This window comes from Vulpes lagopus, chromosome 23 (assembly GCF_018345385.1).
Source record: "Vulpes lagopus strain Blue_001 chromosome 23, ASM1834538v1, whole genome shotgun sequence".
Taxonomy (NCBI): domain Eukaryota; kingdom Metazoa; phylum Chordata; class Mammalia; order Carnivora; family Canidae; genus Vulpes; species Vulpes lagopus.
Window position 1 is genome coordinate 18498311 of NC_054846.1, and position 24829 is coordinate 18523139.

The following is a 24829-nucleotide window of genomic DNA, read 5'->3' on the forward strand; positions in this document are numbered from 1 at the left end:
ACTGAGCCATCCAGGCATCCCTCCTTTTCTCTTTCTAAGGTGAAATCTCTCTGCTTCTGTATTCATTAAAAAATAATTTCACATTTTAAACGGGGAGCTTCAGGCACATCTAACTTCTCACTGTGTGGGCTTTCCAATGCAGTGCAAATCAGTCAAGACATTGCTTAAAGATTGATCATGTAATTGACTAGTACTGTTTTATTACTTCTAAATTTGGAATCTCAAAGGCAGATATGATAATCAATACACATGGTTTTCAGAAGAATCACATAAACAATTTTAAAAAATTTTATCTCACAGATAAAAGTGATTCAGAAGGATCTGGAAACACTTTTCTCTCAAGGCCTGGGACTAATTTTCTCAGTCAGACATGTGAGAATATTTCCCTTTTCATTTTGCAATATTACAGCAGCTCTATATGCTAAACTTGTCTGATAAATAACCAGGTAAATCTATGATCCTAGGAAAAATGAGTGAATATCTGCCGAACATAGTCCAATTTACAATGATTAAAAAGCATGTGATAGAAGACATATGTCCATGGGCTTTGCCCTAAGGATAAAGTACAAATGTCCAACAGATCAAGCCTACCTTTCCAGTCTCATATTTCCAGCCCTGCTTTTTGTATATGTTCTTATCTGAGGTGTCTAGGATGGTTGGGTGCTATCCTCCAAGTGTGCTATGAAAGTTTCCACCTCCTCCTTTTATGGACAATGGAAAGGAGGGAGTTCAAGTCACCAGATTCTTGGTTTGTAGAAAGAAGTAGTCTGGGCTAGGCTGGAATCTGAACCCAGGAGGTCAATATGGCCTGAGACAGCAATGAGGGATATTTTAGGGGGATGGTTTCAATTTCAATAGAGTTTGGGATTTTGATGAAGTCCAGAGGGTTCATGCAAAGGATTCCAAAGTAAGGCCTAGCCCTTGCTCCAGAGACAGTACCTGCCAACTGGTAGGCACTCAAAAGATGTCTGTTAAGAGATTTGAGTATTCTTCTATGACCACTGTAGAACTCCTCCACTGCTATCACCCCAGTCTGAGCCATTTATCACATGCAGTCAGAGTTTTGAGATAGTTGCCTGATTGTCTTCCAATTTTCATCTTTGCTTCTCCTGAGTCTGCTCTTGCACTCCCCTGCTCAAAACTTCTAATTATTTCCCTTCTCACTAGGAGGAAAGCCCTCACAGTGGTTCCCAAGGCCCTACATGATCTGTCCCTCGTTTTCTCTCTTTCCGTACAGGTTGACTTCCCCTCCACCTCAGCCATACTGGCCTTCATATTGTGCCTTGACTGGGTCATTCCTCCAACACACCATTCATACTCTAGCACAAGCACTTCTCTCAACCTGCATGGTAGTCCCAAGATTCACATGATTTATTCCTTTGCTTCTATCAGGGCTTCGCTAAAATGTCTCTCCCTAAGAGGCCTTCCTGAACATCTTATCTAAAATTGCACTTTTCCAGCACATTCCTCTCTTCTGCTGCTGTTGTTCTCCATAGTAGTTTGCACTCTTTGACAGATATTTTAGTTTTTATTTGCTTGTGGTCTGCTTCCTTCAGTAGAGTGTAAGTAAGCTTTATGAGGGTGACCATTCTTGCTGTTTTGTTTGCTTTAGCACTAAAAATAGTTCCTGTGCATTGTAGGTCCTCCATCGATTTGGTCAATCAATGAATGAAGCTTTCACCATCCTTCCTCATCAAAGTGGTTTCTTTCTCCTTTATTTTCCCATGGCACCTTCTCTATTTTGTTGTATATATCATATTCTGGCAGTATAGACTCAATCTGTGTATTGCTTATCTCTCCTCCTAGGATGGGGGCCCAGTGCTGAATATTGCATGTGCTTAATACATTCTTTTATGAATTGAATGTATGCTCTTGAAAACATAATATTATCTCTTTACTTTTTTTTCTGCTGGCCTACTGTTGTCTCACATTAAAAATCAATCACTTCTTGGGGCACCTGCATGGCTCAGTTGGTTGAGCATCTGCCTTTGGCTCAGTTCATGATTCCAGTGTCCTGGGATCAAGTCCCACATCAGGCTTCCTGTTCAGCGGGGAGTCTGCTTCTCCCTCTTTCCACTCATGCTCTCTGTCTCTTACAAATAAATAAATAAAATCTTAAAAAAATATCAGCCACTTCTTATATACTAGTTGTATTCTCACTGTTTATGTGAAAGCCCATCTAAAGAGAGAGTTATTAACATTTACCCAACCTTCCATATTTTTTTCCCAACCTTCCATATTTTTAATGTCTTTTTAAAAATGGATGTCTAGTTGACACATGATATTGCATTAGTTTCAGATATACAACATAGTAATTCAACAAATTTATATGTTATTCTATGCTCACCACAAGTGTAGCTACCATATGTCACCACACAAGGCTACTACAAGACTATTGACTAGTCAGTCTTCCATATTTTAAGTTAGTTATTTCTCTGGGCTTGGCTGATCATCTTGTTGAGAGGCATAAGATGCTTGATGTTGCCTGAAACAATCTCCACTTTCAGCAGTGATTTAAGTTTAATGAGGAAGTGTGAGGCTCCAAAGTGTGTGTCATCACATTTAAAATTGACTTCACAATAAAGAAGAAACAAAAATGAGAAAGAGGATGGGGATGGGAAAGAAAATAGAAAGGAATACTCAAATTAGGCACTAGGTGCTACTCATTCAACAAATATTTACCTACGTCTGTGATAGGAACTGGAGAGTATTTCCAGGTTTTCCTCTTAGAGATAACTGCTGTTCACATTGTTCAGGTTGTACACTACACAAGGATGGGGTTGTAGTCCACATATAGACATCCTTATATTGAACTTTTAAAATTGTTTTATCCTAATTGCTCACTCCAAAAAAGGATGATTCGCATATTTTATGACAATTTTCTGGATTGTGACAGCAAGGAGTTTTGCTCTAGTAAAGCCAGCAGAGTATGACCAATTTCCAACAGATGGACGTACAGCGTCTTATTACACAGATAAAATATGTATAATTATACTTTAATTATAAATTTTAATTTAATTATACTTGTAAAAGAGTAATGAGCTTAATCAAAAAAATTTGAGGCGCCTGGGGGGCTCAGTTGGTTAAGTATGTACCTTTGGCTCAGGTCACAGTTCTGGGCCTGAGTTGGGCTCCCTGCTCAGCAAGGAGTCTGCTTCTCTCTCTCTCTCTTTCTCTCTCTCTCCCCCTCTGCCTCTCCCACCTCCCATTCTCTCTCTCTCAAATAAATAAATAAAATCCTTTAAGAAAACCCTTTTGATCCAGTAACCTGAACTTTAAACAAGGAGCTTCTTATTGAATATCTTGGTGAAAATCCTTAAAAAGAAATCCTCTATTAGTTTTAGTAGACTGGCTTAATTGGGTATCATATGCTATAGTTTATACCATCTGCTATTTGTTTCCTGGACCAGAATTATACTGCTAAATTACAAATTAATCTACAAGTTCTTACATTATGACACAAATTACTATGTAATGATACAATTTCCATTAATAATCTACAAAGTATGTTTTGCATAGATACCAATCAGAGATTAGCAATTTGTTAATTATGTTATAGTTGGCTTTTTTTGTTACTATGGAAGTTTTGTAACAAAAGTAAACCTCTTAAAATCTGGGGACAAGTTATATAATATTTTAAAATATTACAAATTTTGGGAAAAGGTGCTATTTCCTCTTGGGAGCTGAAAAGAAAATTTAAATAAATTATTAATATCAGAAAACAAATCATTGGGAAATTTTTGGAAAAGAAGATCAAAAAGAAATTTTGGTTGGTTAAATAAATGTTCCAGAGAAATAGGTGGAATGACAGGATGAAAAATTAAAGGACTTCAGAAACATAATTTTTAGCAGAATGGAGCATAGATGTGTCAGTAATGGAGGAGGATGTTAATTCCACTTCAGTGTCAATTCTAAATGACGAATTTCAAGAACAACTTGGAGAGGAAAAAATACAAAATAATTTATTAAACTGAATATTCTATTTGCAGATTCAGATTCATGGTCATCTAACTTGAATATGAAATAAAAGGACATGCCTCTCTTGTTGAAAAGTATCCAATTCTTGCAAGAAAGTTTAACAGCCCCCCCAAAAAAAACTATAGGTAAGAATATTTTAGAAATGATTATACTCAGGTTCTTCCAAATGTTGGAAATGGTTAGATTATATTATTCTACATAGATTTTTTTTTCTCTATTACAAATACTTGGGGGATAGGAAAAAAATCCACTAATGAAAGAAAATGTGCAATGACTGTCAGCTTTTATTACATATTCTTAGTAAACATGAAAAAAGTAAAATGCACATTAACAGTAATGTAAGTATTCAAAATTGAAATCTTGTAGAAAAATTTTATAACTCTTGGTGCTAACAGAGATTACTCAGAAAGAGAAAAATATTAGCATTCTATGATTGTCCTGTTAATATATATGGTTCAGTTTTTGGCAAGGCTAGGTCTAGCATCAGAGAATTATCCAAAAACCTTAATGAAACAATGGTGACTTGCTGTATTTTTAAGAAACTACAGCAGAATTTTATAATACCTTGGAAGACATATGCACAGAATACAAACATTTGCAACATATCATTCTTCTTAGGGGATGGGATACAAAGCCAAATTATAAAATTATAGCAGAATTGTTTGGATAATAAATGTAAAACACAGCTTAATTATTTTAGATACAATTCCTGATATATGCCAAATAGAGTAAAGAGCAATTATTATTAGATTTATGGATTATAGAGATGCATGTATTTCCATATGTGAGTTCTTGGGTTGGAATTTTTCCATAGTTAAATAACTAAAGACTTATGTACATTTCTTATAGAATACACACCTTAAAAAAACAATTTTAAAGACAAAAATAATTTGAGAATCTTCATAGACCCTTCTGGGATTACCCTCATGTCTTAAGGACAAATAACATAAGTATATATAGAAGACAACAGATTGTACAAAAGAATCTATAATTCTTTTATCTGTGCATTCTTTAAACTTTAACAATACAGTTAAAAATTTTTGACCCTACTAAATTTTAATTATCATTTAAGAACTAATGAACTACTTTTCAACTTCAGCCAAACATTGAATTGTATTTATAACACATTTACTGAATACAGAAAAATCTTAAAAGCCTTTGTTAAATATGTGATGGAGATGTCAACTGGTAACATTATGTCGCTAAAAACTGTGTTAGAAAGCAGGGGGGGTGCTCTTTCAGAAATTGCTGATGATGTAATAAGAAATACCTAAATACCTAAATATATCGATAGATATATTAATGGTATAGACTTACAAAGAATAATAACATGCAGCAAATATAGATCAGAATAATACAAAATAGTAATATATAGCAATAGCGTCATAATATCACCATTGCTACTAATATGTAATAGTGATACAATAGGACTATGATTTTAAAAATTTTTTCAGTATTAGCAAACTATCACAGAGGAGCACTGAATAATAATGTATAGAATTGTTGAATCAGTAACACACCTGAAACTAACATAACACTGTAGGATAATGATGCTAGAATTAAAATGTTTAAAAAGTTAAGAAGTTTAAAAAAAAAGAAAAAAGATTATTACAGCCTTTTTAGAGTTCTAGGTCAGGGGTTTGCAAAAGGATTAGATCATAAATATTTTAGACTTTGTGGGCCATATGGTCTGTTCAATTAATCAACTCTACCATTGTAGTATAAAAGCAGCCATAGATCCCACATAAGCAAATGAGTTTGGCTGTGTTCCAATAAAATTTTATTTATGGATGCTGAAATTTTGGTTTCATAAAATTTTCATGTGTGATGCAATACTATTCTTTTAACATGGTTCTAATCATTTAAAAATGCAAGAGCCATTCTTAGCTCATGGGCTGCACAAAAACAGATGGTGGATCAGATTCAGCTTGTGAGCCATTGTTTGCTAACTTCTGTTCTAGATGACATATATACTTTGAAAAATTGTAGAAATGAATTACTACAAGTACATACAAATTTACAATTGAAATTGACTTATGAACATGGTAAAGATTAACAGATGGGACATCATCGTGTAGCCTTAATTCACCCCAAAGACTTACCTGGTTCTCAGTTTATAGTTAAATCCGCCAGGGGCAGTGCAGAATTTATTCCCCAATCAAAAACTTATTAAACATGGTTTTAGGCCTTATAGTATTGCGAAAAATGTAGTCTAACCAAGTGGCCATTTTTATGGAATGAAACATAGTTACAAATAAAGATTAAAATTGCTGTAATAAATTTATTTGCCAAGAAAGCATGTTGTGTAATTATTTTAAACAAAGTACTAAATTTAAATTAGTTGGCATTCTTAACTTTTACATTTACAATTTTGAATTTTTTATTGTTTTACATTCAGGAATTTGATTTGTGAATTTAATGAAGAATGACTTCGCCTTTGTTGTAGTTACTATAAGAAATATATACTATATACTATACTGACTTAAATCTTTTACATGAGGAAGAGATGTCTTTTTCTAGTTTGCATGGAGGCTCTGTATGTACTGAAGGCGACAGACCTTGTTGATAGGGGTGAAGAACTGCACCCATGACAGTCCTAAGGGAGAGAGATTACAAAGATGAACGAGACTTGGCTTCTGCCTCTCAGGAGCTTCTGAACTAGTCTGGAGCTGGATGTTTTGCAGTTCTAATATTTATTTATTTATTATTTATTTATTTTTAGTTCTAACATTTATCTAAAAGCAATACTCTGGTTACTGGTCGCTCCCCACCCCCATTGTTTTGTGGCAGTGGCTTAATGCCTGGGATTTTACTTTAAAATAGACAGCAGTATAAAAGAGGATGAAAAATGAAAGTCACTCAGTCTCAGAGTATGCTGTAATGTGTAAATGCTGCACTGTAAGTTTTTAGTTGTTTATTCTACCTCCTACCATTAGCAGCATGAGGGTAAAGAGAAGCTTCACCGACCCTTTTTGGATTAGCCTTATATTTTAAGGACAAAGATTAGTCAAGTTCACAACTTGTTATTTTTGACAGAACCTTTCAGCTCTATGATCAGCAAAAATGTAAACTGAAGATGTCTTTAAGTACAAAAAGAAATTCCTCAAAGCCAAAGCTCATTGGCTTTTAGACAAAAATATAAAATCCTCTAGAATTGTATCGTTGAACAAAACTTTTTAAAAAAAATAAACTTTGAAACTCACGTAGACTGTTTGAAGATAAAAGAAGGGTTGTTTATGAGCCAGTGATGAAAGTGCGTAAAGGGCCACAGGTATTTCGCAATAGACTTCTGGAGATCTCATTAGAATTTGAAAGCACTGTGAAGAAAAGAAGTTCTTTACTGTAAAAGGTTGGCTGAGCTTTAGTGAGGTGAGTCACATCTGGAAGCAAGGATCTGAGAGAAGTTCTTGCCCTGGTGGTGGTGGTGTGTAGACTGATAGGAGTCAGTACTGTATGTCAATCTAGTTATGGGTTCTTATTATAAACCTTTGAAAGCATGAGTATATAAAAGGCAAAGACCCAATGCAACCATCCCTTTTAAATCTTTTACATGACCTCTGTATTTTTCTGTATATTTGAAAGATTTTTTTCCTGTTTCGGAATTTGAATGATAAATAACTCAATGGTAGAATATCTAGTCTGACAATTGGTCTGTAGGTATCTTAGCTCTACCTCGGTAAATTCATTTTCATATAATATGATGGACTTGCTAACTCTTACAGGAGTAAAGACCAACGTGTACTAAACAAAGTAGATGTTATTTGGTTTTTCTTCCCATAGAAATGCCATAAACTATTCTTAAAATATGTTCTTCTATAAAACTCCATGTAATTGCAAAAGGAAATGCTGAAATAAAGCTAAAGGATAGAATAAAATAGAAAATGAATAAACATTTAACATCGAAATAGTAAATTGAGTATACTACTGATAGGATTTATTTAAAAACTGGTTCTAAATGATAAGAAAAGAGAAAATATTAGCTGAGATTAGGAATACAAAAGATCATTTTAAGATGTACTTTAAATCATTTCTTCATTACCATTCCCAGTTTATTAATTTGGTATCAAGTTAAATGATTAATTAGAAATTTGATAACAAAACAAATAAGCACAAGAAATAAGGAACACAAACTAGAGAAAAAGAAAATTGACAACTGTTCCTGAATATTGTAAAACTGTCAATTCCAACTTTTCAGAATTTCCAAATATATGTTCTTTGGAAAATACACTTTTCTAAAATGTTACCTGATTTTTTTTAAATAAAACGTATAGTTTTGAAAATAAAATATAGTTTTAAATTTAAACCTATGAACAGTATCAAATTATCAAAGAAAAAGGAAACTTACAGGTAAATATTAAGGATAAAATGAAACTGCAGAAAGTTAGCAAGCAAAATATAGTTATATAAAAGATGAATAATATCCTCTATTTGAATGGAGGTACTGCAATAAACTGAGGCTCCTGTGTGACAAAGATAACGGTTATCAATTAACAAGAGAGAAAACAAAAGTCCACAATTGGAGCTTAGTTGACCTGAGGAAGGTTTTCGATAAAATTTGCCATCTTTTCTTGATTAAGTTACTATGCACACAAAATAGTTTTTAATAGTATGTTTTTCAAATGGAGAAATACTACATTCACTTCAGAAATACTGAAGCTGTTTCCTTGAACCAGGAGCAAGATGAGGATCTGTCGTGCCACCATTGCTATTTAGCAGAACATTCATTTCATCCATTTCCAATTTAACTTTTGAAAAGAAAACAGAATCATATATAAAAATAAGGAGAAAAATATTTTAGAAATAACTTTCTTATAAAAATACACATATAAATTAGAAATTATGGAATTAACCAACACTATTCAAAGTACAAATAAATTTAGCAAATTTTCAGATTGGAAGGGAGCTCTGGAAGCATTGCACATTAATTACTATTTAGCTATTACTTAATTTTATATATAAAGATAAAAATATTAAGTATGTGGGTATTAATCTTGGCACCTCGAGATTTATAAGATTATAAGCCTCAACAAGAAAAACAGAGTCTGAACTGAAGGTTTAAAGGCTAGTTTGCATAGGTGGCCTGTAGTCCTGGCTCCTGAAACCCACTCATATGGTTTCAGAGCTTCTCTTCTTTTTTTTTTATATTCCCATATATTTCTTTCTAGTCATACAATCATATAATAGCACAAGTATTGAGGTATTGACCATTTTTTTTATTTCATATACTTATTCTAGTGTATAGTTTTATATAGTTCTATGTTCACATATCTATATGCTTACTATTGCTATATATTTTTTCATTTGAGTATAGTTGGCACACAATGTTACATTAATTTCAGGTGTATAACTTAGTGATTTGACAAGTTTATAACTATGCTATGTTCACCATAAGTGTAGCTACCATCTATCCCATTAAATTGCTAGTACAATAAATTGCTATTACAATGTTGTTGATCGTATTCCTTATGCTATTCCTTTTATTCCCATGGCTTATTCATTCCATAACTGGAAGCCTGTGTCTCCCAAGTCCCCTTCACGCATTGTGTCCAGCCTCCTATCCCCTGCCCCTTCTAACAACCATCAGTTTGTTCTCTGTATTTATACAGACATTCTCTCCTTTTGAGTTTCCAGCAATTTCAGTTTTTAATTCTGGGCTTCCTATTACAAATTAAAATTTGTAGATCTTACTAACTAGAAATTCTTGGTAATTACAAGCAACATTCTTATCTTTCTTTATTCTTTTCTCTGAAGAAAAATAGTAAGGATCTGGTTTTAAATCAGCTCTGCTGCCTTTTTTGTAGCTTAGTCTACTTAAAGGTAGTAACTTCTTTCATAAAGAAAAACAAAAAAAAATGGCAAAGATACCAAAATTTCTATGGTTAGTATATAGAAACTGTTCATATTGGTTAAAGTTTATGTGGAATAATTTATAGGCAAAGTTATAAAAATGTTTTAAAAGGAGATACCTATTCCTGATTTACTACATAGGATTTTTTCTTGCTACATATGATTTTAAAACCCAATTTACAAAGTGACAGGTATTAGAACCTCATGTCAGTTTCAGCTCCTGCATGTAAAGAGCTTGGAGGTTGTCATTATACTATAAGAAAAAGTTGAACAAATTGAAAATCAGTGACTGCTTGGACTCATGATGGAATTGAGGTCACAGGGCAAACCACCATGTCCAAATCTGAGAGACAGAGGAATTCAAAGTCCCAGCTAAGATCTGCCCACCTAGACAGAAGCCACTGGAGGCATGAACTTAAATAGTAATTCTGATGAATTGCTGGAGGCTGAGTGTGCAGTAGTCTGAGAGTGAAGCCACAAGGATTTTACCTTTGGAATGCTACCAGATGTTTATACTGAGCAACCAAGAAAATCTCCCTGTGCCCTGGTAGGGAAGGGTAACAGTAAACGTTGTGAAATGCCTGTACCCCAGAAGAAAAGATTCACATAGTCCTATATCTCACATGGGGCAAGGGCATTTCTCCTACTCTACTCCTATGTAGCCTCCTTTCTCCCCTCCTTTATGCTGATATAAATAAATAATTGAATTAATACATAAATGGAAGAGAAGAGACAAATATCCCATACTGCAGAATATCAAATAACCTACCTAGACACTGTGCCCTCAGAGAGGTGGAGTATAATTCCTAACTCCTTAAGTGTGGGTTGTGTATAGTGATTTCCTCTCCAAAAGGACAGTGTGGAAAAGGGGAGAAAAGATAACTTTACTATGGAAGAAATCTGACAAACACTGCTCCATCCAGGTGATTAGTTAAGGTCAACATCAAGAGTGATGAGCCATGATGATAGTAGGTACTCCTGATATGATGGAACCAAAAATGGCACTTTACCTCTGTGATTTTCTTCCCGAAAACCTAAAACACCAGTCTAATCATGATAAAAAACACCAGACAAATCCCAATTGAGGGATATATTAGTCAGCTTGCACTGCTGTAACAAGATACCATAGAATGGGAGGCTAAAACAACAGAAATTTAGTTTCTCACAGTGCTAGAGGCTAGAAGTCTGGGATCAGGATGCCAGCATGGTCAAGTCCTGGGCAAGCTCTCTTCCTGGTTTGCAGATGATGCCTCCTTTTTGTGTCTTCACATAGCAGAGAGAGAGAGAGAGCTTTGGTGTCTCTTCCTATTCCTATCGGAGTGCCAGCCCAAACATTAGAACTCCATCCTTATATCCTCAGTTCCTCACACACCCTTGCTCCAAATACAGTCACATTGAGGGTTAGGATTTCAACATATGAATTGTGGGTAGGCATAATTCAGTTCTTGCAAAGGGATACTCTATAATGTATGTGATCACTACTCCTCAAAAGCATTGAAGTTATCAAAGAAAAAAAATAAGTCTGGGAAACTATTACAGTCAAAGAGGAGCCTAAGGAGACACGATGACAGAATGTAACCTGGTACTCTGGATGGCATCCTGGAATAGAAGAAAGGACATTAGGGGAATTTTTGAGAAATCTAAAATAAGTATGGATTTTAGTTAATAATAATAGATTGATACTGGTTCCTTAATTATGACAAATGCAACCTACTAATGTAATACTTTAGTAATAGGGAAAACTAGATAGGGGCATATGGCAATTTCATACTATCTGTAATTTTCTGTGCATCTAAATCTGTTCTAAAGGCATATTATAAAGAAGCTATGTATTTTGACTAAAAAGAGAAAACATAATTACATTGAAATTTCAGAAGAACTCATAAACTATTTTAAGAGAATGAAAGGTGAAAGATCAGAAACACTAGAACACAGAGAGTGGCATCACACTAATCACTAAATATAGCAGGGACAACTGGGAAATGGTATAGAAAAGAACTGAATGGGGGCACCTGGGTGGCTCAGTGGTTGAGCATCTGCCTTTGGCTCAGGTCATGATCTCAGGGTCCTGGGATCTAGTTCTACATCGGGTTCCTCACAGGGAGCCTGCTTCTCCCTCTGCCTGTGTCTCTGCCTCTCTCTTTGTATCTCTCATGAATAAATAAATAAAATCTTGAAAAAAAAAACAACTGGATGACTGAGAAATGTACCTCATATTGCAATAAAAAATTCCAGATTTAGGGGATCCCTGGGTGGCACAGTGGTTTAGCTCCTACCTTTGGCCCAGGGCGCGATCCTGGAGACCCGGGATCGAGTCCCACGTCGGGCTCCCGGTGCATGGAGCCTGCTTCTCCCTCTGCCTGTGTCTCTGCCTCTCTCTCTCTCTGTGTGTGACTATCATAAATAAATAAAAATTAAAAAAAATTCCAGATTTATCAAAAAGGAAAGCAGTGAAAGACTTAAAAAAGACACTACACACTTATTCTAACATTGTGTTTTTTACCTGACCTTGATATTTTACATCCATTTAGATTTTCCCTTTTTCTAATTTCCTAATTCTAATTCTATTTTGACCTTATTATACTATGCACATTCCTTTGTAAATTTTTTCTACCACCTTTTGGTACAAGACAAGAAATTTATAATTAGAAAATAAATTCCTAACCACTGAAGAAACCCAAGGATTTTATTATGGATAAGATGGAAAGTTCTGATGTGGCCCTCCCATTTTCTTTCTGACTTATTCCAAGCTGTTTATTTGGACAAACCATACAATAGCCCATACAGAGGTAAGAACTAGTGACAGCACAATTCATTTCAGGCTAGCCCAAACTGCTCCCAATTTGATCGACCTCTGAACCCTCAACAACAGGACGACAAAATGATAGATAAAATTTGTAGCAAAATCTATATGCTATGTATGAGGGAAAAACCAAGTAATTTAAAGTAATATAGGAGTTATAAACATGCTGCACAAATATATGTAAGTGTGTCATACTAATACTAAAAGCCAATTCTATTTTATTTTATTTTTTAATTATTATTTATTTATATTTACAGAGAGAGAGAGAGAGGCAGAGACACAGGCAGAGGGAGAAGCAGGCTCCATGCACCGGGAGCCTGACGTGGGATTCGATTCCGGGTCTCCAGGATCGCGCCCTGGGCCAAAGGCAGGCGCCAAACCGCTGCGCCACCCAGGGATCCCTAAAAGCCAATTCAAAATGGAGATGAGAGGATAGTATGTAGACTCACAAGAAAATAAAAAATAAGGGGAAAATAAATCAGCCTGTGATAAAAATTGAGGGTATGGATTCTAAAACAGTGTTTGGGTTCCATTTTATACTTATTTAAATACCATTAATCAATAATTATAGCAAAACACAATGGCTGTTGGTGGGCTTGAGAAAGGCACAATTATGAAGAGCTACTAGCATTGTCAATTGTTCTCATCCTTTTGAGATTAGTCTGGAAAAGTTGAAGGGGAAAAAAAGAAAAGGCTTTAACATTGTTTCTCCATCTTGATGTGGTGATTCCACTTCTGGGACTCTCCATTACACTGATGCTCAGAATAGGCTCTAAGGAGTCCTAGAGGAAAAGAGTGTGGATAAGGTTAATTTGGTGGGTAAAGTTAGGGTTTAGAGTTTTCCTTTGCATTGCTTTGTGTGTGTGTGTGTGTGTGTGTTAGACTCTCAATTAAATTTAGGTAAAAAGTTCACAAAAAGCTAAAATTTAGTTGAAGCTAGTGCTCTATGGATGTTTTCCTAAAGAGAAAAATGTAAATTATATGAAGATCTTAAAAATAGTTCAGTTTAAAAATAGGAGAAAATAAGGCAACTCCGAAAGCCAGAAAAGGGGGTGGTGGTAAACAGCAATAGTATTGCAAAGGAGCACCATAAAACTAGTCTATGACACAAAAATGCAAGTATGAGGTTTACTTAGGTACAAAAGAATATTAGATAAAGTGAAGAAAAAGTAGAATACAAAAAAGAGAATGAACACATGATACAATGACATAAAAATGTACTTATGTATGTACACTGACAAAAATTGGAAGATAATTTAGAGAAATATAAACATAACTTAATGTTCTTTATCCCCTTTTTCTATAAAAATGATTAAGGGCAATTTATAAATATTCTTTACATATACAGGAGAATATGGATTCTTTGGACCACTTTCTTAGATCAGTGATCCAATTAAAACTCAGTTTCTTTATCTATTTTTAAAAAGATTTTATTTATTTATTTGAAATAGTGAGAGCGAATGTGAGAGAGAGAGAGCACGAGCAGGGAGGGAGAGGCAGAGGGAGAGGGAGAGGCAGGCTCTCCACTGAGTGAGGCTCCATCTCAGGACTTTGGGATCATGACCTGACCTGAAGGCAGACGCTTAACTGACTGAATCACCTGGGTACCCCAAAACTATCAATTTATTTATGAACAAGGACACTATACCTGTTTTCACAAATTTGAATAAAATTACTTAGGTTCTCCGGACATTTACAAGCATATGTTTGTGTACTCAGATATATAAACTACAAGACGATGAATCTTTTCCATGTGGCAGTGTTTTAGCATTTCAAAGTCAACATCCAAAGAAATACACAGATGTATATGCAGCTGGAGAACAGTCTATTTTCCCCTACGCATTCTGGTAATGACATTTTAATTCTCAGTTTTTGTCCGGATTGAGTTATGGATTCTAGCATGGTTTTGATGAACCATGATGTTAAGGTCTCCAGAAGGGTCTACATGGTGAGAAATTAATCTGACATTTGAAAATGATGAAACACAGTGGGGGGGAAAAACTCTGAAGATAAAATAATGAAAGTTCTGGTAAGATAACAGAATAATGGTGGTAGGGGGTAAGGTATAGTCTGAAGACTTCATTTGCAGATCCAGGACAGTACCCTGCTGGAGAGGAAAGAATCAGGTCAGAGCTGCTGGCAGAGACTGCAGACTCTTCATGGAGAGTAGAGAAATGTTCATTCATTCACTTACTTTCCAGCTCTATGATGGCTAATTAACTTCTCTGTGCCTTGGTTTCCTCATTTGTAAATGGACAAAATGATTGCACCTGTTAAATGGCAATCTAACTCTGGCAGTTAGAACAGAGTCTGTTCTAACAAATGTTAGCTGTTGTTATTATTGGCAGAAATGGGGATCGTGGGACTTTGCTAAAGACTAGAAAATTCCATCATAAAGCTGAGAGCTCTCCAGATAATCTGGGTTACAGAAAATCTTACAGCCTGCTGAGTGGGTGCTACATTTCTACTTATTAGGGCATGCGTGAGATTTGTGGAACACAACAAAAGTGCTTAGCCAAATTGCTGAAGTCATGTTCACTGAGATGCAAAAGCTGGCTACAGGCTTATATAGCATCTAAACTTTTCTTTGATATGGTTTATGAGGGTGCTTGTTTGGTTTTGGTTTGGACCCCTGTGGCTTGAAATAAAAATTAACCCAAAGCACAAGGTTGGTCATTAGATCTGCTGATGGTGCTGTTGTCCTAAAACTGGAAAGGAGGGATGCAGGAGATGAGGTAAAGAGAATTGCTATCATTTTGACTTTGGATAGAAAGCAAAACAACATACAGAAATAAGCATCCGAAGATAAAGAAATCCTAAATGAAAATTAAAATAGAAAATACATTTTTTTTTGGGCTGGCAGTTTAAATTTTACCTTGAAATTTCTGCCCACATACTGTTCTTGGACAGTGAATTTGACAGTTGAGAAAGTCACAGCCAGCTCAGTGGTCGATGCCTCGGTTGAACGCAGTAAAGCAATTGTGTGATAACTGGATTGTCACTAGCATTTATTTCTTCTTGTGGTGCTCTTTATCCAAAGTCCTTTATCTGGCAATGTTGAGACTCTCCTTAATATGATTTTCCTCACCTTTTTTTCTCAGAATTTCCAGCTTTCTTCTTCCCATGCCCTATGCTCCAGCGACTCTTCAGAAATTATTTTTCCTCTTATATGTACTGAAATATTCTACCTATGTGCTTAAAATTGTTTTTTTTTTTTCATTGCCAGGAATACCCAGCCTTCTGCCTCATGTTGCGACATCCAGATATAAACAGTCCCACAGATGTCACTTCCTGCCTGGAGCCTAAATAGCTGCTCTCCTCAGAACTCCCTTGAGTGATTAAACCCAACTAGTTCTATGGGCATTGACTTCTTTCTTACGTGTCTTGAATTTTTTATGCTTGTGTACTCTCCCTCACTATTAATCTATCTGAGGTTAAGATTCATACCTAATTTAATAATATTCCATGAATAAGTCTTCACCTAAATAGCACGTAAATTATACTTACTGTATATTCAAGGATATTCAAGATATTTCAGATATTCAAGGACTCAAAAAAATTTAGAAATATGGTGAAGGCCTTACGTGTCAAGAGTGATAAGTATGATAATAACTAAGCAAATTTAAAACAAGACAAGTCCAGGGGCACCTGAGTGGCTCAGTGGTTGAGCATCTGCTTTTGGCTCAGGGTGTGATAGGGTGCAAAGTAAGAGAAATGAACATCGCATCATGTGTATAAATGCTCAGGCTCCTTTAAATCCCAGATCCCTTTATGGTATACAAATGTCAAGAGCTACATAATAACACAGACTTTACAATGGAGAGGAAATGCATCCCTTATAGATTTTGTTAAGATACGTAAGGACAAACTAATACTATATTTCAATTTAGATTTTCCCATTTTAGTTTTTCTTTATTCAGAAAGAGACTGGGATGTTGTATAGCATGCTTCATAATTCCTGTCTTAGTTTGTTGCATCATCTTGGGTAATGGATAATTAGAGCTAAATATATTCAGTATAGAAAATCCAGTCAGGGATCCCTGGATGGCGCAGCGGTTTGGTGCCTGCCTTTGGCGCAGGGCGCGATCCTGGGGACCCGGGATCGAATCCCATGTCGGGCTCCCGGTGCATGGAGCCTGCTTCTCCCTCTGCCTGTGTCTCTGCCTCTCTCTCTCTCTCTGCGTGACTATCATAAACAAAGAAAAATTAAAAAAAATATTAAAAAAAAAATCCAGTCACTTCTCTTCAGCTCTGCCTGTCTGAGCCACCACTGTCTTAAGGGGACACTGTACTCACCTCCTATTGGTCTCCCAGATTCCATCATTGCCCATTTATGCTTTATTCTTAGCATAGCAGCTAGAGCGATTTTTGCCTCAGTGAATCAGATCATGTCACCCTGCTCGGGTCCCTGCGGTGGCTCTTTGTTTCACTCTAGGTAAAGCCAAAGTCCTGCTCATGCTTTCAAGGCTCTTCATGATTTCACTGGTCCCATTTCCTCTTTGACCTAATTTCTTGCTACTCTCCCCATCCACGTCCTGGCTCTTTCCCTAACACACGATGCACATGCCTACTTAGATATTTGGAGCTGGTTATTCCTCTATTTTCAGATGCTTTACCCCAAATATGTGAATGATTTGCCTCCCTACTCCTTCAAGTCTTTTTTCAAAAGTCACCTTCTCATGAGGCCTTTCTTGACTAACTCATTTAAAATTTCAGGTACTGGGAAGCCTGGGTGGCTCAATGGTTTAGCGCCACCTTCAGCCTAGGGCATGACCTTGGAGACCCGGGATCAAGTCCCCCGTCAGTCTCCCTGCATGGAACCTGCTTCTCCCTCTGCTTCTCCCTCTGCCTGTGTCTCTGCCTCTCTCTCTCTGTGTCTCTCATGAATAAATAGATAAATAAAATCTTTTATTAAAAAAATTGCAGGTACTGCCCGTCTTCTCCTTCTCAGCAGTCTGGATTCCCCCTTCCCCGTATTATTTTATTCCATAGCATATGTCACCTGTCACTTTTTCATACACTATATAATTTATTTAGTAGTATTTTATTGTTTCTTGTCTGTATGTCCCCCACTAATTCTAGTAAGCTCCATGAGGGCAGGGATATTTTATATTCACTAATATATCCCAAATGTCTGTAGCTGTGCTTGATACACAGTAGGCCCTCTGCTGCATTCAGTGAACAGAAGAGTGCTTGTCATGCTCCAGACATTGCTAATCACCATAACCCCCATTTTAATTTGAGAGGACTGAGGGTCATAGGGTTAAAATGCCCAAGGTCACATAATTAGTCATGGAGCATAACTAGGATATGAATCAAGATGCGGTAACTTCAGATTCTGTCCTAGCACATTTCATCGCTGGGCTGGGCCTCAGCCTCTTCCACATTTATTTTAATCAACATTATTATCATCCCTGCTTTTAAGACTCAAAAAGCCCTACAACATCAGTGGTGAAAAATACTGTTTCCTATTCCCTCACCCTCCCTTTCCCCTTCCCTAGAAGAAAACACTTCAGCTGAATCTTGGTTTTGATATTTTCCCTATATTTCTTTTTTTTTTTTTTAAGATTTATTTATCTGAGAGAGAGAGAGGGAGAGAAAGAGAGTGCGAGCACACACACTCACATGGAGGGGAGGACAGAGGAAGAGGGAGGGAATCTCAAGCAGACTCCCCACTGAGCAGGGAGCCTGTTGCAGGGCAGGACCCTGATGGACACTTAACTGACTGAGCCTGCCAGGTGCCCATCTCCCATATTTCTGAACAAAATGCTACTATTTCCATTCCTTAATTTCTATTCTCCAGTTTTATGTGTTCTCTGTTGACTTTTCACATTCAAAGGTGATGATTTTAGCCCTCTTCCCTCCCCTTTCTACAACAGATACCCAGAACCACACACACACACACACACGCCCCCACGAGCGGGCGTGCACGCACTCCCTGTTGGCATCCTTCTTTCCTACCCCCCTGACCTCTCAATAGTTATATTACACTTTTGGTTAGATCAATAGAAAGGTTTGTATTATTTGTACTTTATTAGTAGGTAAATGATGTGCATATGTTATTTTTTCCCTTCACTGTGTAACTTTCTATTTACCCTGGAATTGTCTTCTATCTATCTATCTATCTATCTATCTATCTATCTATCTATCTATCATCTAAAGGTTTTATTTATTTACTCAAGAGACACACAGGGAGAGGCAGAGACAGAGGCAGAGGGAGAAGCAGGCTCCGTGCAGGGAGCCCAATGCGGGACTCGATCCCGGGACCCTGGGGTCACACCCTGAGCCAAAAGCAGATGCTCAACCACTGAGCCACTCAGGTGCCCGTGGATTTGTCTTGTTTTAAATTTGCTTAGTTTTATCATACTTATCACTCTTGATACGTAAGGCCTTCACCATATTTCTAAATTTTTTTGAGTCCTTGAATATCTGAAAATGCCTGTATTCTGTCCTGACACTTGAATGTTGGCTGCTTATAGAAATTTAGGGTGGAGATAATTTTCCTTCAGAGTTTTGAAGGCATCACTCCATTAATTTTTAGTTTTCAGGTTTTTTTGTGTCATCGAAGGCTATTTTACTTTCTATGACTTTCCCCCCTTCTCTCTGGAATTGTGCTTGCTCTTCCCTTTATACCCAGAGCTCTGAAACTTCTCAGTGACATGCCTGGGTGTGGCTCTATTTTCATCCCTCAGGCTGAACACTCAGACCCATGTTCTTCAGTTCTAGGACATTCCCTTGAATTTTTAAACTGATTTCCTCCTATTTTTTTTTATCCTTTTTCTTTAGAAAACTTGGTAATTAGGTTTTCAGAACCTTAGTAATCCAATTGTCTCTTTTCCTTATATTTTCCATCCTTTCTTTTTTCTTTCATTGTGTTCTGCTTTCTAAAAGACTTTCTCAACCTTACCATCTAATCTTTCTTATTATTCATTTATTTATTTATTTACTTCCATTTTTAAATGTATTGTCTAATCTTTTGATTGACTTTTTAATTCCCACTCTGGCCAGAACATGTATTCTTCTACTTATCTGGAAAGGAAATTTAGAATATTTTTCTAGAAAAAGTAGACAGTTGGCTTCCTGAAGGAAGTGCTTGGATTTTAGCTCTAAGTGGACATGTAGTAGGTATACAATAAAACACAGGGAGAGAGTTGCCCACAAGAGCTAGGCCAAGGCAAAGTAAATGTAATTGGAACTATAAACCAGAGCAGGTCTACGAATAAGCTTACCTAGGAGGCATATCTACTTGAGATACTCAGTTGGACCTTCTTCCATTTCTTCTGATTATTTATTATATTGGATCCATATTCTAGGGGAGGCTTCAACCTGGAAATAGGGCTAAGTGGCCTTAACTTTGAATAGAAAATGTTGTAGGTGCTGGGAGCCTGGAGGATTATTAGAATGTTAAATTTCTCTGAAGTGGACATAACCACTTCAGAATGTTCCTCGCTGCACCCTCCCCCCAAGTTTTAGAGGCAATGTCTGTAATATATTTTTCCCAGTTGCTTCAAGTTTTTCTCCCACCCCTTCTGTATTTCTTGTAAAATATAGCAGCTCACCAAAAGGATGGAGTTCAGCTGCCAATAAAATGAAACATGTCTGTAGACCCCAAGAAAGCAGCTAGTAAATATTTACATGTGCAACTGAATCTTCTAAGTGTCATATGCCCTTGATCTTTGCAGAATGCTACAACTTTTTACTAAGAGTTTAGCATGCTATAGAGATGTGACAGCAGGCAGATGTTTAATTCCTAAGAAGGAGCCTTGCTGCTGGGCCTCCTGCCAGTTATGGCTGACGGGTTATGTTTCAGCCCGGATTTCAGTCCCATGGCTCATTTTTTTTGGGGGGGGGGTTGTTTTCTGGGTTGTTTTTTTTTTTCTTCTTCTTCTTCTGTGTTTTCTTTAAAGCTCTAGATATTTGAATTGGTTCTTTTCCTCCTAGGACTGGCTGCTGAGTAAGATGATATCTTCCCATCTCCCTCTTTACTTGTTGTCACCAAAAATAAGTACTGAGGCTCTTTCTATTTAAGGGTTTTCCTGATGATCCCTTTTTGTGTTGGGGATCAACCTACCAAGCCAGCTGGTAATAAACTCAGTGGCTCATTTATCGTTACAAGATTAATAAGCACTATGTGGATTCATGTTTGCTAAGCAAATGAAAGCATTTATAAAATTCATAATTGTTGTGATATCTACAGATTTTCCCCAGAGGCTTCCTCCCATTATCTCTTTCATCTTTCCTTAAAATCTCTTTGACTTGAGCCCCTTGAAAAATGGCTTGCTTCTCTGGTTTCTATCTTCTTGTCCTTTAGGTTTGTTGGTAACACTTTCTCTAGGGCAATGCTGCTGAGACTTGACCATGTAAAAGAATCACCTGAAGTTCTGGTAGAATTGTAGCTTCCTGGCCTCACCCCCACGGATCCAGATTTAGAAGATCTGGGATGATATTGATGCTATTGGGCCAAAGTCCACCCTTGGGGTTGCACTGGTCTAGACTGTTAAGAATCTTGGTTCCAATGTTGCATAGACTTATGCTCCTTCACCAGTTGTCTAAGCTACTGTTTGGGCTCAATTTTCCCAAAGTCCTGTGGCCCCAGTGCAGTCTGTTGTGGCACAACTTCCTCTCCAACAGTAAAACCAGACCTTCAATTCCCTTAATGAAGGGAAGGGAAGAAAACTATATGTATGGGGGACATAATCTGTGCAGGCACTGAGCTAGGTACAGTTATGTATTTACTTCACTGAGTGTTTGCAATAATCTAATGGCAGTAGGACAACTGATCTCATTTCACAGAGAAGTTCAATAACCTACCTAGTGTCATCAAGCTAGTAACTAGGGAAGCAAAATGTAAACCAGGCTCTGTACTTACAGGGTACTACCTTTCTCTCCTAAAACTCATTGCCTTGGGATGAACCTCCTTTAAAAGTTCTCATTCAACTCAGAGGAATATCTCCAAAGAGACCAATAACTGATATGCCCTGAAACTATTGAACAAGTAACTTCTTGTTCAGACAAAGAGCACTGCCTACCTCACAAGAGTCTCTATGACTCACTCAGTTGTCCTTCTCCCCTATGCAAGTGCTCTGGAAAATTATAGATCAGCAATGCCCAACATAGCTCATTACAAAAAAAAAGTTATAGATAATTTTTACCAACAGATTTTCTAATCAGCCCACAAGAAAAGTTAAATCTAAGAAAAATCAGGAGATAGGTCTAATGACATGTGGTATATTACTTTTTCCTAATAATTCTGTCTTTATTTCCTTCATATTAGATGATCCTTTGAGGATTAATTTGTATTCATTTATGAAATATAAGTGCATATAATAATTGCTGTTACTATTTTGGTATAAGAGAATAATATTCAAATAAGTATAAAAGATTATTAAAACTGTTTAAGTCTGGCATGAGTTATGATTTATTTTGGTCTTGTCTGTGTCCTGATGCTTTAAGCAGTGGGCTATGAGTGTCCAGGAGTTGAGTGTGGAGCAGTGGACTGGGGCCCTCTGTTTCCCAGCTTCCTTAGCTGCCAGGAGGTCTTTTTGATTCAGGTAGATAGGTAATAGTCTTCACAATATTCTCTGTTTCAATTATTGCAAGGGGCCTGAAAAAGATGCTATATGATACTCTTATTCTTCTCCATCCCTTCTAAATCTTTTTCTTGCTTTTGAGTCAAGTTTAAATTTCACAATGTTCATATCATCATAAATTATGGCCACCTCGTGGAGTAGAAGGCCCTGTTTCAGGAGTCTGAGGACTAGAGGTTTTTGGTCCTATTTTTGTCATATGTTTTGTTATAGGAACTTGGGCAAGTCACCTCTCTTCACTAGGTCTTACTTTTATTATCTATAAGGTGAGGGAGTTATACTAAACTATTTTTTAAAAGATTTTTATATTTATTCATGAGAGACACACAGAGAAAGAGGCAGAGACATAGGCAGAGGGAAGAGAAGCAGGCTCCTCACAGGGAGCCTGATGTGAGACTTGATCCCAGAATTCTGGGACCCCGCCCTGAGCCAAAGGCAGGCACTCAACCACTGAGCCACCCAGGCGTCCCTAAACTATTTCTAAGATTTAAAGTTCCATGAAACTAAAATTGCTGTAGAGAAATTTAAATTCTATTATGAATAAGCTATTCTTTCAAACTGTAACAACTTTTAGGAAAATGCCCCAAAGAATTTTTCTTAGACTATTAGCAGCTCATTGACTTCAAAATCAACTTAAAAAAAAGCTTTTAGGTACTTAACTGAGGTGTTCTGGCCTGTCCTTTAATTATTAAATGTTTAGGCAAAATAATGGAATGATGGACAAATTGATTCTTATATTTCTCACTTAAAAAGCATTGCTTTTAGGATGTGAAAACTTTGCCATTTTCCAATGGTGAGAAAAAAATGTCAAGCAGTTTCTTTAAGTCAAAATCTTTTTTATTTTATTTTTATTTTTATTTTATTTTATTTTATTTTATTTTATTTTATTTTTTTTAAGTCAAAATCTAAAGTGTCAAGGAATCAGACCACAGGACGACTCAGTGACTGAGCTGGGCCTTCAGGCAACACTTCCTGAAAAGAATCTACAGATGAAGGCAAAAGGAGCTCTGAATTTGGGGTAGAAAAGGAAAAAAAGGAAAAGGAAAAGGAAAAGGAAAAGAAAAAAAAACCGTATCTGATTTCTATCTTTCCATGAGATCAGATAAGCTCTTAGGACTTTTCCTTTTTCTGAGCCATCCCAAACATGGACATTAAGTAAATGATTGTTATTTGGAGAGATGCTTCCAGGACCCCCTTGAATATGGTAAGCAGATGGGGGCACCCTTGATGCTGGGGACCAGATAGTGTTGCTGTGAACTTCCCAGCATTCTGTTCTATAACCTGCATCCTGATGAGAGACGAGGTGGTCCAATCTGCAGGGAAAACCCACTAGTATCTAGGTCAGTTTAATGGCTAAAAAAAGGGTTAGGTGCTCTCTACTGTGAGTCTCCATATATTTCACATCTCATTTAGATACAGGTGATCGCCACAAGATCAAGCAAGAGCTTCTTGAAGAGCCTCCTTGGTTTTGATGAGAGCCCCTACCTTGGTTCTAATTTAAAATCTTTGGGAGAAGAAGGAGGTTTGGCTTAGAAACAATGGAAACTTGGCAGAGCCCAGGAATGTGCTGGTCAAGAATGGCAGAATGTGCTCAGGTGTTAGATTTGTATGAGATCCAAGAGGCAGGGTTTTTGATCAGTGGACATTCCAAAGGGAGCACTTGGTGTTATTTTAAGAAGGGCCAGAAATTGAAAGCCAAGTTAGGGGATCCCTGGGTGGCTCAGCGATTTAGCGCCTGCCTTTGGCCCAGGGCCTGATCCTGGAGTCCCGGGATCGAGTCCCGCGTCGGGCTCCATGCATGGAGCTTGCCTCTCCCTCTGCCCGTGTCTCTGCCTCTCTCTCTCTCTCTCTCTCTCTTTTTCTCTCTCTCTATCATGAATAAAAAAAAAAGAAAGAAGGAAAGCCAAGTTAATGTACAGATGGGAAAGTACAACTCCAAGGCTATAGGATGAAAGCAGAGAAGGACACAGAAATTAGTCAAAGATCACTGACAGAAAAAAGAGGAGGAAGGCAAAAGAGATTCATTCAAAGGTTTGTGCCCTCTCAGATGGATTATATTGACCTTCCCACACATCTGGCAATTCTGGGAAACTGCTTCTGGGAGGGTATTTTTGAAAAAATCTTTGTGTAGATATAATTCACATGCCATACATTTCACATATTTGAAATGTATGATTCAATGATTTTTGTTATATTCACAGAATTGTGCAACCATCACCACAGTCTAAGTTTAGGATATTTTCATCACCTGGAAAAGAAACTCTGTAGGCATCAGCAATGACTTGCCACTACCTTTCCCATCCCCCATCCTCCTGGCTCTAGGCAACCACTAATCTACTTTTGCCTCTATAGATCTGCCCATCCTGAACATTTCTATAAATGGAAATATGTGGTCTTTTGTGACTGGCTTCTTTCACTGATAGGGTCACTGAAATTCTATTTTCTCTGCAGAATTTACTTTGCCGTTAAAACTATTGTGCATGTATATGTGTGTTTTATTACTAAATAAAGACTATTGTGCAGGTATGTGTGTGTTTTATTACTAAATAAAGACTTCTTTCCGCTTATGCAGTATGTATACATATTAACATGTCCTGGTTATGAAAATGTTATG

At 36.8% G+C, this 24829-nt stretch overlaps 1 protein-coding gene across 1 annotated transcript in view; it reads left to right on the forward strand.

Annotated features, from left to right (window-relative positions):
* Nucleotides 1–16199, forward strand: part of LOC121480991 (basic proline-rich protein-like) — a 79258-nt gene extending 63059 nt beyond the window's left edge. Inside the window, exon 6 of the mRNA XM_041737970.1 lies at nucleotides 15855–16199. Coding sequence (XP_041593904.1) covers nucleotides 15855–15897 — 43 coding nt within the window. The 3' untranslated portion in view covers nucleotides 15898–16199. The remainder of the gene's footprint in view (nucleotides 1–15854) is intronic.
* The last annotated feature ends 8630 nt before the right edge of the window (nucleotides 16200–24829 follow it).